We start from the raw sequence: 16502 nt of genomic DNA on the forward strand, positions 1-16502 counted from the left end.
AGTGCATGAATTTTCATGCATCAAGCCTCTAGTGTTAGACATAAAAACCATGTCCTTAACATCATTAAAATTGTTTGCTTTTGGAATTAAAATTATAGGTGATTTTAACTTATTTCTTCATATTTATCTTTATTTTACAGTTGTTCTTCAATGAATATATATTGCCTTTATTATGAGAATAAATAATTTTTAAAAGAAAGAGAGGTGGTACATAATAAATTTAAGACAATATTCTTTCAAAGTACAAGCTTCTTTAAATGGCCACTTAGTTATATGCTTCAATTAGTTGTAAGTTTTTACTTACATGGAATAATCTATGAAATAACCCAATAATTGCAAGCAAATGAGGACTAGAGTGTTTCACTCCCCATGAAGGTGAAACATTCTATTTAATATGTGTATATCTTACCTTATATTCTCATATTTTATATAAAGAAAAGCTATATTTATGTGATATAATTTTTAATCAGTGACTTCAAAAAAACCTTCAAAGTTGTTTTAACGGAGCCCAAAATAACACATTATGCAAAGAATAAATTTTTAAAAAATGTTTATGATTTAAATACTATTGCATTGAAGCCTAAGTTTGTGAAGACATGACAGAGGGGAGGCCTGGAAAATTTAAGACTTGAGAGCCCATTCTATATATTAACGTGGCAGCAATTCATTTCAGTTGTTTTAATCAAAGGGAAAATGATGTACATGATTCCAAAAGTCTTCGTTTTTGTAATTCTTCACTAGAAAGTAACAGAAAACTACTGCAGTTACCATAAAAGTGTTTATAGGTCCAAAGGAGCAGAACACAGAGAGGATTTAGGAAGGGAAAGGGATCAGGAACTGAAATCCACCAGGCCGGGTTGGCTGCTCCTGTGCTTCATTCATGTTTTTAAACATAGTTCCTCTGATTTCAAAGGCAAGTCAAAGATAGTTGCTCCAGCCCGAGGTGGTTTTGATCAGTGGATAGAGCGTCAGCCTGTGGAATGAAAGGTCCCAGGTTCGATTCCGGTAGAGGGCATGTACCTTGGTTGCAGGCACTTCCTCAAGTAGGAGGTGTGCAGGAGGCAGCTGATCAATGTTTCTCTCCCTTCGATGTTTCTGTCTCTCTATCCCTATCCCTTCTTCTCTGTAAAAAATTAATAAAATATATTTTAAATATATATATATATATATATATACACATATATATATATATATATATATATAGTTGCTCCACAGACTAAGCCAGGGTGAAATAAGTTGGGTCCGCTTAGTTTTCATTCAACATTTCTAGAAAATAGAATTCAATGGGGGCCCAGATTTGGTGAGGAATTCCCCTTGTGCAAACAACTAGAGGCAGAGCTCTCCCTGTGGAGCTGTCACTCATGGCTTACAAGCCTTCTGTTTGTTGTTACCTACCATTATTTCAACATCAATTCCTGGGAAAGAAAATCACTGTGTGCTACGCCAAAATTCCTAAAGACAAAGGTCTGCAAATGTTTGACACGTGACTTAACAATTTTATTAAGTGAATATCAGTAATACTTTTAAAACACTGATAAAAAGGAAGATATGTAAGAATATCCATCAAACATAAAAATCCCATCAGTGTCGCAATGTATACAGATTACTGGTCATACTGCATAACAGGTGTACCTGTTAATAATGCAGATTTTTTTCAATAGATGGAGTTACACATATGTTGATATATATGCGATTTGATATGTATGTTATTTTGTTGTATTGACAGCAAGCTTCAAATCTTTGTATGTCTAATTTTCTGAAGGTGTTAACATCATAGATATTTTTACACTTCAAAATGTGAATTAAGTGCCCGAAAAAGAACATTTACGGGAAGTTTTAATTCATTATCTTGAAGATAAGTGCTGCTGAAAGTTATCGTTTACTCCGGAAGCTTATGGTGAACATGCTCCATCTCAAGATACTTGTGAATGCTGGTTTAAATGCTTTAAAAGTGATGATTTCAATGTGAAAGACAAAGAACATCCAGGTCAACCGAAAAAGTTTAAAGACCAACGATTACCAGCATTAATGGATTAAGATGCATGTCAAACTCAAAAACAACTTGCAGAAAGATTAAATGTTGCTCAGCAAACAATTTCCAATCGTTTACAAGCAATGGGAAAGATTTTAAAGGAAGGAAAATGGGTGCCACATCAAGTGAACTAAAGACAAATGGAAACCTGAAACGTTATCAGTAAATTATTGCTACAACTGCAGGAAAGAAAGTCTTTTTTGCATCGAATTGTGACTGGTGATAAAAAGTGGTTTTATTTTGAGAATCCCAAATGCACAAAATCATGGGTTGATCCAGGTCAACCATCAACATAGACTGCAAGCCCAAATCGCTTCAGGAAGAAGACAGTGCGTGCTCTGCATTTGGTAGGATCAGGAAGGTGTGTTGAATTATGAAACCAGGTTTTTGAACCACGCTTTCATTGTGAAACAACCAGAATGGGATAGAAGACCTGGAGAAGTAATTTTGCTTCATGATGACACACCATCACACACTTCAAAACCAGTCAAAGACCCGTTAAAAGATCTTGCCTGGGAAGTATGAACCCACCTGCTGTATTCACCAGACCTTGCTCCTTCAGATTACCCCTTGTTTCGATCGATGGCGCACACACTTTCTGCCCAGCACTTCAAAACGTAAAAGAAGTGGAAAATTGGGTTTCTGAATGGTTTGCCTTAAACAAGGAAAGTTCTATTGGGACGATATCCACAAATTACCTGAAAGATGGGGGAAATGTGTAGTTAGCGATGGACATTACTTTGAATAAAGCACTTTTGATGTTTCTCTTGAAATTATCCTGTTTTCTTTGATAACAAAATCCGCATTATTAACCGGTATATGATCCTAGTAAGCTTTCCATAGAAGAATAATATTCACATTTATATACATCAGCTCCCATTTATGGATTATGCCTTTCAATTCAACAGCACTTTTTTAAAAGCTATAGAATGTCTGCTTCCGATGGGTCATCAACTGACTCAAGGAATTGCTTAGAAGAGTAAAAGTGTTCCAATAATGGCATTGGAGAGAGCTGGCTAGTTCTCAAAGAGATGAGTGCCTCTCATCTGCCCTGTTACAGGGTCTCCTCGTGTGTGGTTGTCTCCTTTGCTTTAAAAGCCTTTCAGTTTTTATTATCCATAGTTTTATTATTGGGAATATGCACTTTACTACCTACCAGGAACAGGGGGAAAAAAAAGCCCAAACTCATAGAATCTATACTAATAATACAGGAATATGCAAATTTTCTGGGATGCCATCACAATAGCAGTAACGATCAAACAGCAAACTGTGTGGGGCAACAAGGCCAGCAGGGGTTTTAGTGAGGGACCACCAAATGACTGAACAGCAGGCTGCGTGGGGTGACCAGGCTGGTGTGGGGGGGGGCAGTTGGGGGCAACCAGGCTGGCGGGGGGGTCAGTGATGGACAACCAGTCCTGCAGGGGTGGGCAGTAAGGGGCAACCAGGGAGGCAGAGCAGGGTGCAGTGAGGGCCGACCAAGCCAGTGGTGGGGACAGTTAGGGGCGACCTTGTTGGCAGGGGTAGCAGTTAGGGGTGATCAGGCAAGCAGGCAGGTGAGCAGATAGGAGCCAGCAGTCCTGGTTTGTGAGAGGGATGTCCTACTGCCGGTTTAGGCTCGATCACCAGGATTGGGCCTAAACCAGCAATCAGACACCCCCCGTGGCCCCTTTCATCATTATGTTGTTTCCCTGGAACTTCTGCAGGGCTGGTTTAAAACCTTCGAAGCCATCCCACAATGATCCTCTTACTGTAAAAAGGACATCTTAGCTGCTGATCTCCTGGTTCTACTACGGCCTTTATTCCTACAAACTTACTATAGTTTCTTATTTTCCAATAATTAGAATCCACATTTTGTTTTTATCAGAAATGAATTTTATAGAAAAGCACATTGCATAACTTTGTCTTTTTTTCCAAATTTCAGGGTTAATTTCATTTTATATTGGTGACTATTTAGTTGTTCATGTAAAGTAAAAGTTAATGCCTCTATGTAGAATTAGTTTAGTCCTTAGCACTGGCCAGTGTTACTCAATGGTTACAGTGTGGCCCCACACACCTAAGGGTCACAAATCTGATTCTTGGTCAAGGGCACATAACTGGGTTGCAGATTCAATCCATGGCCCAAGTTGTGGTAGGTGCAGGAAGAAACCAATGGATGTATCTCTTTCACATTGATGTTTCTCTCTCTCTCTCTCTCTCTCTCTCTCTCTCTCTCTCTCTCTCTCTCTCCCCCTCCCACTCCTTCCCTCCCTTCCACTTTCTCTAAACATCAATGGGGAAAATATCTTCTCGTGAGGATTAACAAAAACAAAAACAAAAAAGAAGCATTCATTTTAGTCCCTTGAGACAAAAACAATTATATTTTTCATTGATATTATGTCCCTTCATAGATAGGTTTAATTCAACTCACATTTCTTTTATGTATCTTTTTGTCTGTCCATGAGATTGTATTTTCTTTTCTTTTTTTTTTTCGATTAATCCTTTCACCTTTACCTACTGTTCTTTTAAAAATGACTTATAATCCCCACAATAATCAGATGAGCAACAATACACAGTGTAACTCCTGCTTACTTTAAACTTCTAGTGAACTCAAAGGCAAAGCATACCCAGGTAACCTAGAAAGAATGATAAAAAGAATATACCCCTACCCTACAAAAAGGGAGGCATTTATTTCCTCCCTGTAGATTTGTTTATTCTATACTTGACACAAGGATAGTAGGCTTTTAAAGGAATTTAATGAAAAAAGAGACAGTACCCTCTTGTTGATCTATATATAGAAAAGCCTAATATGTAAAGTATCCCCTCAGGAATTCAACCGACCGAAAGTTCAAACACTTTTATGAGTGTGCTGACCACCAGAGGTTGGCCTGAACAAAGGAAGACCCTACCTAGCAGCCAGGGAAGGGAGGCCCCAGCAGGCAGCCAGCAGTGACTAGGGACCCTACCAGTGCATGAATTTCATGCACTGGGCCCCTAGTTGCAAAGTAAATATGAAATGGAAGATACATAGGAAATTCATTGTGTTTTCCAAATGATAGGTGAAAGCTTGCAAACTGTCCCCATTGGTGAACTGAAGACCTACTATAATCAGTTACCAAAAAGTGTATTTGGGTCTGAGTTCTCTTATCAGTTCCTGTATCCTTAACCCTTGACCTGCATAGTCTAGACTTCTCCACAGAGAAATTCATCTGGCCTATGCTTCATTGCCTCAACAGCACTCTAGATATTTACTAATTAATTTCACAAATTAATCAGGGACTGGGTAGAGGGAGGGTTACAGAGGTGGGCGGGAAAGGGGACATCAGTAATATTCTCAACAATAAAGATTATTTTTTAAATAACTTAAAAAATGTTTAAAAATTAAGAAAAGATCTGTCCTAGCTGGTTTGACTCTTTGGATAGAGTGTTGGCCTGTAGACTGAAGGGTCCAGGGTTTAGTTTTGGTCAAGGACACATGCCCAGGTTGCAGCCTGGATACCCAGTAGGGGTCATGCAGGATGCAGGCAATCAATGAATCTTTCTCATCATTGATGTTTCTCTCTCTCCCTCTCCCTTCCTCTCTGAAATCAAGTAAAAAATAAAAAAATAAATAAATAAATAAATAAATAAATAAATAAGCTCTAACAAATTTTGTTTAATGAGATTTGTTTTCAATGCTATTCCTGGCACCTTAAGAAGTGCCAAATGCAAAGTGGGTCTGAGTTATACTTGATGAATGACGAAAGCATTTGTCACACACTCAGCAGGCTCCTTGAAGTCCTGGGCCACACCTCAATTCCCAGCAGAGCCTCCTATCCCAGGGTCCCTCTGCATCTGGACAATTAAAGATGTCTGTCAAGTTGCCTGCCTCCCCTTCTTTTTCTCTCAGTGCTGAGTGGGGAAGGGAGGAGGAGCTGGTCTCCTCTCTTCATTCCAGGCTGCTTTGCCTTTCTGACTCTCTCCCACCCCCAGCAGCCTTCTCCTGTCCTCTTCTCTCCTCCCCTGACAGCCTCCCTCTTGGAGGTTCCAGGTTCTTTGTAGCAACCCCCCCTGGAGGTGCCTTTCTCCTCCTCTCCCTGCACTGGGGTATCCCACAGAAAGGCAGGTCTCTATGCCCCAACCTGAGCACGGCACACTGCCCCCTCTCTGTGGGGCTGAGGCTGTCCTTATCCTGAGATTCCTCTCATGACCTCACCTTCTTAGGTGAATCAGAGCCTGTATCACTTTCTCTTTTGCTTTAGCTGCTCAACTGGCTCAAGGCCCCGCCCTACACAGGCTGGCCTTCCCCAGCCTGGGGCCTCCCCTAGTGGCAGGTGTGTTTTCACTTTTCCTACATCAGCTGGGATTGCCCGACTGTCCAGGCTAAAAGCTGCACCATGGAGCCCAGTGCGGCATTGCATCACAGCAGAGCTGCAAGTTCAGACATACACACAGAGCAGCAGGCTGAGACCCAGAAGAGGAGGCTGAGACCAGAGACACCAAACAAGGCTGGGTGAGGCCAGGTGACAGCCTCTGCGTGGACACTTGGATCCCCATCTGCTGACAGAGACCAGACACCAGATACCAGAGACCAGAGACCAGGATGAAGCCGGGCTGGGCTGTGTGGTGCACGCTGGTGCTGGTGCTGACGGCCACGGTGCTGACCAGGACAGGAGCAGTTCCTGCCCCTACGCCCCCCAGGACCCACCTGGGTGCCAGGGGCTGCCACATGGGCCAGTTCAAGTCTCTGTCCCCACAAGAGATGAAAGCCTTCAAGAGGACCAAGGACGCCCTGGAAGAGTCGCTCCTGCTCAAGAACTGGAGCTGCAGCTCCCGCCCACTCCCCAGGACCCGGGACCTGAGGCAGCTGCAGGTGTGGGAGCGCCCCGTGGCCTTGGAGGCTGAGCTGGCCCTGACACTGAAGGTCCTGGGGGCCTTGAACAACTCGACCCTGGGGGACATCCTGGACCAGCCCCTTCACACGCTGCACCACATCCACTCCCAGCTTCAGGCCTGTGTCCCAGCTCAGGCCACAGCAGGCCCCAGGCCCCGGGGCCACCTCCGCCAGTGGCTGCATCGCCTCCGGGAGGCCGGGAAGAAGGAATCCCAGGACTGCCTTGAAGCCTCTGTCACATTCAACCTCTTCCGCCTCCTCACCCGTGACCTGAAATGTGTCGCTGCTGGAGACCTGTGTGCCTGACCCTGAGACCCGCCGGCCACCTGTCCCAGCATCTTGGATTCTATTTATGCATGCCCCCTTTTTTAATTTATTGACACCCAATCTCTATTTATATATTTATATGTGTGAATTGTCAAACTCAGACCTGACAAAATATTTATTTTTCTACTTTTTGTAAAAATTTTGCAAATAAACTATGAGGACAAGATGTCAAAAAAAAAAAGGATTTACCAAACTTGTCTCAACATTAATAAGGAAAATTAAATTGGAAATCCAGTATATTCTTGTGATATATGTATATATATATATATATATGTATATATATATATATACTAAGTATGTATATGTATATATGTATATATGTGTATATGTATATATATATATATATATATGTGTGTGTATATGTGTATATGTATATATGTATATGTGTATATATGTATACTAGAGGCCCAGTGCATGAATTTGTGCATAGGTGGGGTCCTTCAGGGTAGCCTTTGGAGATCAGGCCCCAGCTCATGCCTCCAGCCTCACAACCCTGCAGCCCCGCCTTGCACCCTGCCATGGCCTGGTGCTGCCCTCTCACCATCCTGCTTGTGGGGTGATCTATTGGGGCCAGGTCCCCCACCTGGCTCCCTCAGTTCCTGAGAGCCGGACAGCAGCCCCACCCTACCACCGCTGATAGCCATCTGTGGGGCGATAAGCAGGGCAATCAGGCCTCCTGCTCCTACCCACCTTGGCCTGGCACCAGACACTCACCTGCCCCTCCATCCCGCCGCTTTCCCGCTCTTATCAGGGCCAGCAGCCTCCACTGCTTCCCGCTGCCAGCACTCTGTTGCCGATGCCTGCCATGTCCCGTGTCGCCCCTGTGGTCAGTGCACATCATAACAAGTGGTCGAACTCCAGGTTGAATGATCACCCAAGGGGACAATTTGCATATTAGGCTTTTATTATATAGGACATGTATATATGTATATCTATACGAATAAAAGGGTAATATGCTAATTACCCTCCGGGAGACCTTCCAGGAGACCTTCCAGACATCCTTCCAGATAAAGCCATGGTGGTGGGGCTGAGGCAGAGGTGGAGAGGGGTGATCAGGCCAGGAGGAGAAGGCAGTTCGGAGTGATCAGGCCGGTGGGGGGGGGTCAGTTGAGGGCAAGCAGGCCAGCAGGGGGTCCAGTTGGGGGTGAGCAGGCCAGCCGGGGGGGGCAGTTGGGGGCGAGCAGGCAGGCAGAGGGGTCAGTTGGCGGTAAGCAGGCTGGTGGGGGACAGTTAGGGGCGATCAGGCCAGCGACGGGGGGCAGTCGGGGGCAAGAAGGCCAGCGGGGTGGGCAATTGGGGGAGAGCAGGCCTGCAGGCAGAGTGTTTAGGAGCGATCAGGCAGGCAGGTAGGTGAGCGGTTAGGAGCCAGCAGTCCCAGATTGTAAGAAGGATGTCCCCCGAGGGATCCAGATTGGAGAGGGTGGAGGCCAGGTTGAGGAATACCCACCCTGTGCACGAATTTTGTGCACTGGGACACTAGTATGAATATATATATATTAGTATATGAGTGTATGTGTATATGTGTATATACATATATATGAGTAGATAACGGATAAATGGTAAAGAGAGATATTTTTAAACCAGATAGCATATATCTGAATTTGAGGTCTACCACTAACCTCAGAAGAATTTTATGGAAATTCAGTGAGATAATTCATGTAAACTGTTTAGCAGAATGCCAGGCACATAGTGATGCTCAACAACATATACACCTCAGATGTCAACAAGACTCTCTATGGTACCAGAAGGCTACATAAAATGTCCTTGGTTTTGGAAAATCTAAATGATTTTTTAAGAAACCCAGAACCTTGCCCTCGCTGGTTTAGCTCAGTGAATAGAGCATCAGCCTGAGGATTGAAGGGCTCTGGGTTTGATTCTGGTCAAAGGGCACATGCCCAGGTTGCAAGGTTAACCCCCAGTAGGGGGCATGCAGGAGGCAGCCAATCAATGATTCTCTTTCATCATTGGTGTTCCATACTGAGCATGTAAACACACACAAACACACATACTCACACACATATAAGCACACCACACAGCATGACATACATAAAAATCATGTCCTTAACATCATTAAAGGTGTTTGTTTTTGAAATTAAAATTATAGGTGATTTTAACTTTTTTTCTTTATATTTATCTTTATTTTACAATTGTTCTTCAGTGAATATATATTGCCTTTATTATGAGAAAAAATAATTTTTAAAAGAAAGAGAGGTGGCACATAATAAATTTAAGACAATATTCTTTCAAAGTACAAGCTTTTTTAAATGGCCACTTAATTACATGCTTCAATTAGTTGGAAGTTTTTACTTACATGGAATAATCTATGAAGTAACCCAATAATTGCAAGCCAATGACGCGACTAGAGTGTTTCACTCCCCATGAAGGTGAAACATTCTATTTAATATGTGTATATCTTGCCTTATATTCTCATATTTTATATAAAGAAAAGCTATATTTATGTGATAGAAATTTTAATCAGTGACTATTCAAAAAAATCTTCAAAGTTGTTTTTAATGGAGCCTAAAATAACACATTATTCAAAGAATAATTTTTTTCAAAAAAATTTATGATTCAAATACCATTGGGATGAAGCCTAAGTTTGTGGAGACATGACAGAGGGGAGGCCTGGAAAATTTAAGGCTTGAGAGCCCATTCTATATATTAACGTGGCAGCAATTCATTTCAATCATTTTAATCAAAGGGAAAATGATGTACATGATTCCAAAAGTCTTCATTTTTCTTACTCTTCACTAGAAAGTAACAGAAAACTACTGCAGTTACCATAAAAGTGTTTATAGGTCCAAAGGAGCAGAACACAGAGAGGATTTAGGAAGGGAAAGGGAATCAGGAACTGAAATCCACCAGGCCGGGTTGGCTGCTCCTGTGCTTCATTCATGTTTTTAAACATAGTTCCTCTGATTTCAAAGGCAAGTCAAAGATAGTTGCTCCACAGACTAAACCAGAGTGAAATAAGTTGGGTCCGCTTAGTTTTCGTTCAACATTTCTAGAAAATAGAATTCAATGGGGGCCCAGATTTGGTTAGGAATTCCCCTTGTGCAAACAACTAGAGGCAGAGCTCTCCCTGTGAAGTTGTCACTCATGGCTTACAAGCCTTCTGTTTGTTGTTACCTACCATTATTTCAAGATCAATTCCTGGGAAAGAAAATCACTCTGTGCTACGCCAAAATTCCTAAAGACAAAGGTCTGCAAATGTTTGATATGTGACTTTACAGTTTTATTAAGTGAATATCAGTAAAATTTTTAAAACACTGAGAAAAAGGAAGATATCCTATCTAATAAAAGAGTAATATGCAGATTGACGATCACTCCAACACACAAGATGGCTGTCCCCATGTGTTCAAAGATCCTGCCCCCATGTGGACACAAGATGGTCGGCACAAGATGGCCAGTAGGGGAGGGCAGTTGGGAGGGTCCAGGCCTGCAAGGGAGGGCAGTTGGGGGCAATCATGCCTGCAGAGGAGGGAGTTAGGGGTGACCAGACCAGCAGAGGAGGAATGTTGGGGGTGACCGGGCCTGCAGGGAAGGGCAGTTGGGTGGGACCCAGGCCTACAGGAGAGAGCAGTTGGGGGGACCACGCCTGCAGGAGAGGGTAGTTAGGGGTGACCAGGCCTAAAGGGGAGGGCAGTTAGGGGCAAACATGCTGGCAGGGGAGCAGTTAGTCATCAATCAGGCTGGCAGGGGAGTGGTTAGGGGGTGATCAGGCTGGCAGGCAGAAGCGGTTAGGGGCAATCAGGAAGGCAGGCAGGCGAGCAGTTGGGAGCCAGCAGTCCTGGATTGTGAGAGGGATCCCAGATTGGAGAGGGTGCAGGCTGGCCTGAGGGACACCCCTCCCCACTGTCCCGTGCACAAATTTTGAGCACCAGGCCTCTAGTGTAAGAATATCTATCAAACATAAAAACCCCATCAGTGTTGCAGTGTATATAGATTACAGCTCATACTGCATGTATATGATCATGGTAAGCTTTTCATAGAAGAATAATATTCACATTTATATACAATAGCTCCCATTTATGGATTACGCCTTTCAATTCAATAGCACTTTTTTGAAAGCTTTAGGATGTCTGCTTTCCATGGGTCATCAACTGACTCAAGGAATTGCTTAGAAGAGTAAAAGTGTTCCAATAATGGCATTGGAGAGTGCTGGCTAGTTCTCAAAGAGATGAGTGCTCTCATCTGCCCTGTTACAGGGTCTCCTCGTGTGTAGTTGTCCCCTTTGCTTTAAAAGCTTTTCAGCTTTTATTCTCCACAGTTTTATTATTGGGAATATGCACTTTTCTACCTACCAGGAAGAGGGGAAAAAAGCCCAAGTTCATAGAATATCTTTATAATTGTGTGACAGAGGCTCTGATGTTTGAAGAAAAGCAATAGATTTGAATAACAGAAACATGAAATATTCCAGGAACCTAAGATATCTGATAATCTAATAAATGGGTTATTTATAACTTCTATTTTGTATGGTGGGGATATTATTCACATCACAAACTCTACAGTATCTATTTCTGTCAATAAGATCTACAGTCACGAAGACCAATTCATTGGTTCTCCACTCTACTATAAAATGAATTTAGCTCACAATGTGTCGCACACAGATATTTGAATCTTATTTCATTTTTAGGCATTTTATACAAAGAAGGACAAAACTATAAATATTTCAAGATTAACGTAATATAAATTGAAGGCAAAAACTGTTATTGTTGAAAGTTGAAAGACTCACTAGGAGTAATGTCTTTTTTTTGTTATTATTTCCAAATAAATGTGTTAATTCTTACTAAAGTTTTATAAGATGAAAGAAAGAGAAAAATAAGTATAATCATATTCCATAATGGAAAAGTATACACTTTAGTCTGCAGGAGCTTAGTATGCTCAAAACACTAGCATTTATTGCAGGCCTTCCAAAAACTTAAGTATCCTATTTCTACAGATTTGAACAGTGTAAAATGACAAAAGATAAACAGGATACTGCTTTGTCACACCTTTATTTTTCACAACTACATATAGCAACTGAAAGTTTAACCTCTAATTTATGTCAGCATTATCTAATTCATGGCATCTGTAGCCATTCAGTTGGACTCAAGTTAAAATAATAAAGGACAAAAAAATAATTTTATTTTTCAATTAGTTTCAATGTTCAATGAATATTCAAATTGCTAACAACTGCTGATCTTTGTATTGATTTCATTTTAGGAATTTTTTTTTATTTTCTTTATTGATTAAGGTATTACATAGGTATTACATATGTGTCCTTACTCCCCCCTTACGCCCCTTCCTTTCCCCTCACTCCCCCCCACTCATGCCCTCATCCCCCTGGTATCTGTGTTTATTGGTTATGCTTATATGCATGCATACAAGTCCTTTGGTTGATCTCTGCCCCTCACCCCCATCCTCCCCTGCCTTCCCTCTGAGATTTGATATCTGATCGAGGCTTCTTTGTCTCTGGATCTGTTTTTGATCATCAGTTTATGTTGTTCATTATCTTCCATAAATGAGTGAGATCATGTGATCTTTATCTTTCTCTGACTGGCTTATTTCACTTAGCATAAAGCTCTCCAGTTCCATCCATGCTGTTGCAATGGTAGGAGTTCTTTCCTTTTTACAGCAGCGTAGTATTCCATTGTGTAGCCCGCCCCCGTCTGAGGAGCAGCAGCCACACCAGCAGCCACGCCCACCAACCAGATGAGACACATTTTAGGAATTCTTTAATTGGCATTTATCTTTTCCAAATTTAACACTTGCGACAAACCATTTAGAAAGTTAACATTAGTCGGACATGATATCTGCCCTCCCCCCCCCCCCCACCCGCCCCTCCGTGACCCCTTTCATCATTATGTTTTTACCCTGGAGCTTCTACGAGTCTGTATTACAACCTGCAAAGCCATCCCACAATGCTCTTCTTACTGTTAAAAGGACATCTTAGCTGCCGATCTCCTTTATTCATACTTACTTACTACAGTTTCTCTCTTTTCTGGTAGTTAGAATCTACATTTTGTTTTTATCAGAAATGAATTTTCTAGAAAAGCAATGGCATACCTTTTTTAATCTGAATTTCTGGGTTAATTTCATTTTATATTGGTGACTATTTAGTTGTTCATGTAAAGTAAAAGTTAATGCCTCTATGTAGAATTAGTCTTACTCCCTAGCCCTGGCCAGTGTTACTCAATGGTTAGAGTGTGGCCCCATACACCAAAGGGTCACAAATTCGATTCTTGGTCAAGGGCACATACCTGATGGCTCTAGTTGGGGCACATGCAGGAGGAAACCAATGGATGTATCTCTTTCACATTGATATTTCTCTCTCTCTCTCTCTCTCTCTCTCTCTCTCTCTCTCTCTCTCTCTCTCTCTCTCTCCCTCTCTCTCTCCTTCTCCCTCCCTCCCTTTCACTTTCTCTAAACATCAATGGGGGAAATATCCTCTGGTGAGGATTAAGAAAAAACAAAACAAAAAAAGGAATTTGTTTTAGTCCCTAGAGACAAAAACAATTATTTTTTTTCCCATAGATATTATTTCCCTTTATAGCTAGGTTTAATTCAACTCACATTTCTTATATGTATCTTTTTGTCTGTCTATGAGATTGTCTTATTTTCTTTCCTTTTTTTTTTTTTTTTTTTTTTTTTGCTTAATCCCTTCACCTTTACTCACTGTTCTTTTAAAAATCACTTACAATCCCCACAAGAATCAGATGAGCAATAATACACAGTGTAACTCCTGCTTGCTTTAAACTTCTAGTGAACTCAAAGACAAGCATACCCAGGTAACTTAGAAAGAATGCTGATAAAAAGAATATCCCCCTACCTTACAAAAAGGGAGGCATTTATTTCTTCCCTATAGATTTGTTTATTCTATACTTGACAAATTTTGCTTAAAGAGGAAACAGTACACTCTTGTTAATCTATATATATAAAGCCTAATATGCAAAGTGTCCCCTCGGGATTTCAATAGACCTGGAGTTCAATCACTCACTATGACGTGCGCTGGCCACCAGGGGGTGACGCAGAACGAAGGAAGGCCCTGGCTGGCAGCCGGCAGCTGCTAGGGACCCTACCGTGCACGTATTTTGTGCACTGGGCCTCTAGTTGTAAAATAAACAAATATGAAGCAGAAGATACGTAGGAAATTCATTGTGTTTTCCAAATGCTAGGTGAAAGCTTGCAAACTGTCCCCGTTGGTGAACTGAAGACCTGCTGTAATCAGGTAACAAGAAGTGTATTTGGGTCTGAATTCTCTTATCAGTTCCTGTATCCATAACCCTTTACCTGCATAGTTTATACTTCTGCTCCACAGGGAAATTCATCTGGCCTATGCTTCATTACCTCAGCAGCACTCTAGATATTTACTAATTAATCTTGCAAATTAATCAGTGCTAACTTTTTAATGAATGATTCTAATTCAATATATAATCTGCCCAGATATGTATTGATATTAACAGAATTATTAGAAACAAAATCCCAGTGTTTACATACTAAAATATTCTCAAGTCTTTATACTCAGAAGTCCTCAAGGTTTTGTGACTTTTAAAATGTGGCTTTTATTTCAATAATAATGACAGAAATTAGTAAAGCCTTCTTAGATATCAACTTATAATCAAGTAGTGTGTGATTTCAGTGTTTCGGTCAACATGTGAATTCTTATTCTCCATTATGTTGGTGTCAAACTTTATAAAGAAAAATAAAGGTTTAGTTTAAAACTGGTGTTTCTCACATTAGAATGTAAGGTCGTGGAGGTCAGAAGGTACTCTTTCGAATCTGTAATTTCTCAAGTTTGAGAAACACTAATTTAACTTGAAGACTGAATCCAATGAAGAAGGGGTATGGATTTAGCACTAGTGTAAAAAGTAGGTCTTTGTGTCTTTCTCAGCTCACACCAAGGAACTCCCACTTCTCCTCTAATACACACCTGGCGTGGCTGTTAACAAAAGGCATCCAATATATTTTGAAATTTTGCCAGAAAGAAACATATGGATGAAAAAGGAAGCTTTGCAACATTTCTGATGAGCAGCTGTTTAGGTTGTTGAGTCCTTTATAAGGAAGACCATTGCTGAGTCTGTGTGCTTCTGCACTGGCATTATGCTTCCTCTGAAGAGAATTCAGAATTATGGAAAGGGATCTAGCTATGCACAACTGGATAATTCCCAGAGTAACAGCTAATGTGCTATGGAAAGGTCAAAGGGCTTAGGGTTCAAACAAAACTGGCTCAGGTTTGGGTTCTGACGTTAGTACTTACTGGCTCAGGTAGAGCTGAGGACTGAGTGAAATAATAAATGTAAATATCAATATGCAACTCAATACCTGGCTCATAGGCTGCTGAATAAAGTTTATGCTCACATTAGTTAGAAATTGGTTTAAAATTGAGATCTTTTCACACTAAATCTTATGCTGTTACCTTTATAATGCTGTACTTCTCTGGGGGCAGGGGGATGAATAATAAATTACAGGGAGAAATTTATTTTATAGTATTTTTCCATATATATATGTTTTAATATTGTTGTGGATTACAAAGCATTTTGAGCTCATCTAATATGAACAATTTAATGTAAGCTGTTCCCAAACACTTGCAAAAGTTTAAATACAAAATTAAGGGAACACAAAGTCATACAATCTTGTTTCCAGAGTCACTTTCAGTCAGCCCCACACAGCTGTTACACTGGGAATTATCCAATTGCACACAGATAGAGCTCTTTCCATTCATTCGGATAACTCTGAATTCCTTTCAGAGGAAGCATAATGCCAGTGCAGAAGTACACAGACTCAGTAACGGCCACTCTAAGGAAGGATTCAACCAACTAGAACAGCTGCTCATCAGAAATGTTGCAAAGCCTCCTTTTTCATCCATATGTTTCTTCCTGATAGTCAAAATTTCAAAATATATTGTATACCTTTTGTTCTGGCATAGTATTAAAATATTTTCTGAATTATGCTATTCAAAATATGTCAGACCTTGAAGTAAGAAGAGATAAAACAGCTTCTAGTTGTGTGCGTGTGTGTGTGAAGTATTAAAAATCTTACCAGTCTATTACATAATTGAAACTATAATGTATAAAGTCAAAAGACAAAATTAATTGAAGAAAATACACCAGCATCTAGCTTCACATCACTAACTACATTGAAATAGATAAATCATTTAAATGCTGATTAGATGTAACAAAATTATTGGAGCACAGTGGACTTAAATGCAAGTCTCCCTGGATTGCATCCTGACTTTACCTTCTATATCTGTCTGACCTTGGGCTTCTCCTCTTCCTGTACCTCAGCCTCACATGACAAATAGAAACAATAATA

The 16502-nt window shown here is 40.9% G+C and overlaps 2 protein-coding genes across 2 annotated transcripts in view; both read left to right on the plus strand.

The window, feature by feature from the left end:
* Window positions 1-16502, plus strand: part of GRIA4 (glutamate ionotropic receptor AMPA type subunit 4) — a 291800-nt gene that overhangs the window by 65282 nt on the left and 210016 nt on the right. The window lies entirely within an intron of this gene.
* Window positions 6591-7187, plus strand: LOC129151206 (interferon lambda-3-like). The gene has a single exon (XM_054725263.1). It carries the CDS (start codon window positions 6591-6593, stop codon window positions 7185-7187), a length of 597 nt encoding a protein of 198 aa, XP_054581238.1.

The sequence above is a fragment of the Eptesicus fuscus genome, chromosome 13 (genome assembly GCF_027574615.1).
Source record: "Eptesicus fuscus isolate TK198812 chromosome 13, DD_ASM_mEF_20220401, whole genome shotgun sequence".
In the NCBI taxonomy this organism is placed as follows: domain Eukaryota; kingdom Metazoa; phylum Chordata; class Mammalia; order Chiroptera; family Vespertilionidae; genus Eptesicus; species Eptesicus fuscus.

What these genes read in the sequence shown, in the direction of transcription:
- LOC129151206 (XM_054725263.1), top strand. Translation starts at nt 6,591, where the DNA reads ATGAAGCCGGGCTGGGCTGTGTGGTGCACGCTGGTGCTGGTGCTGACG.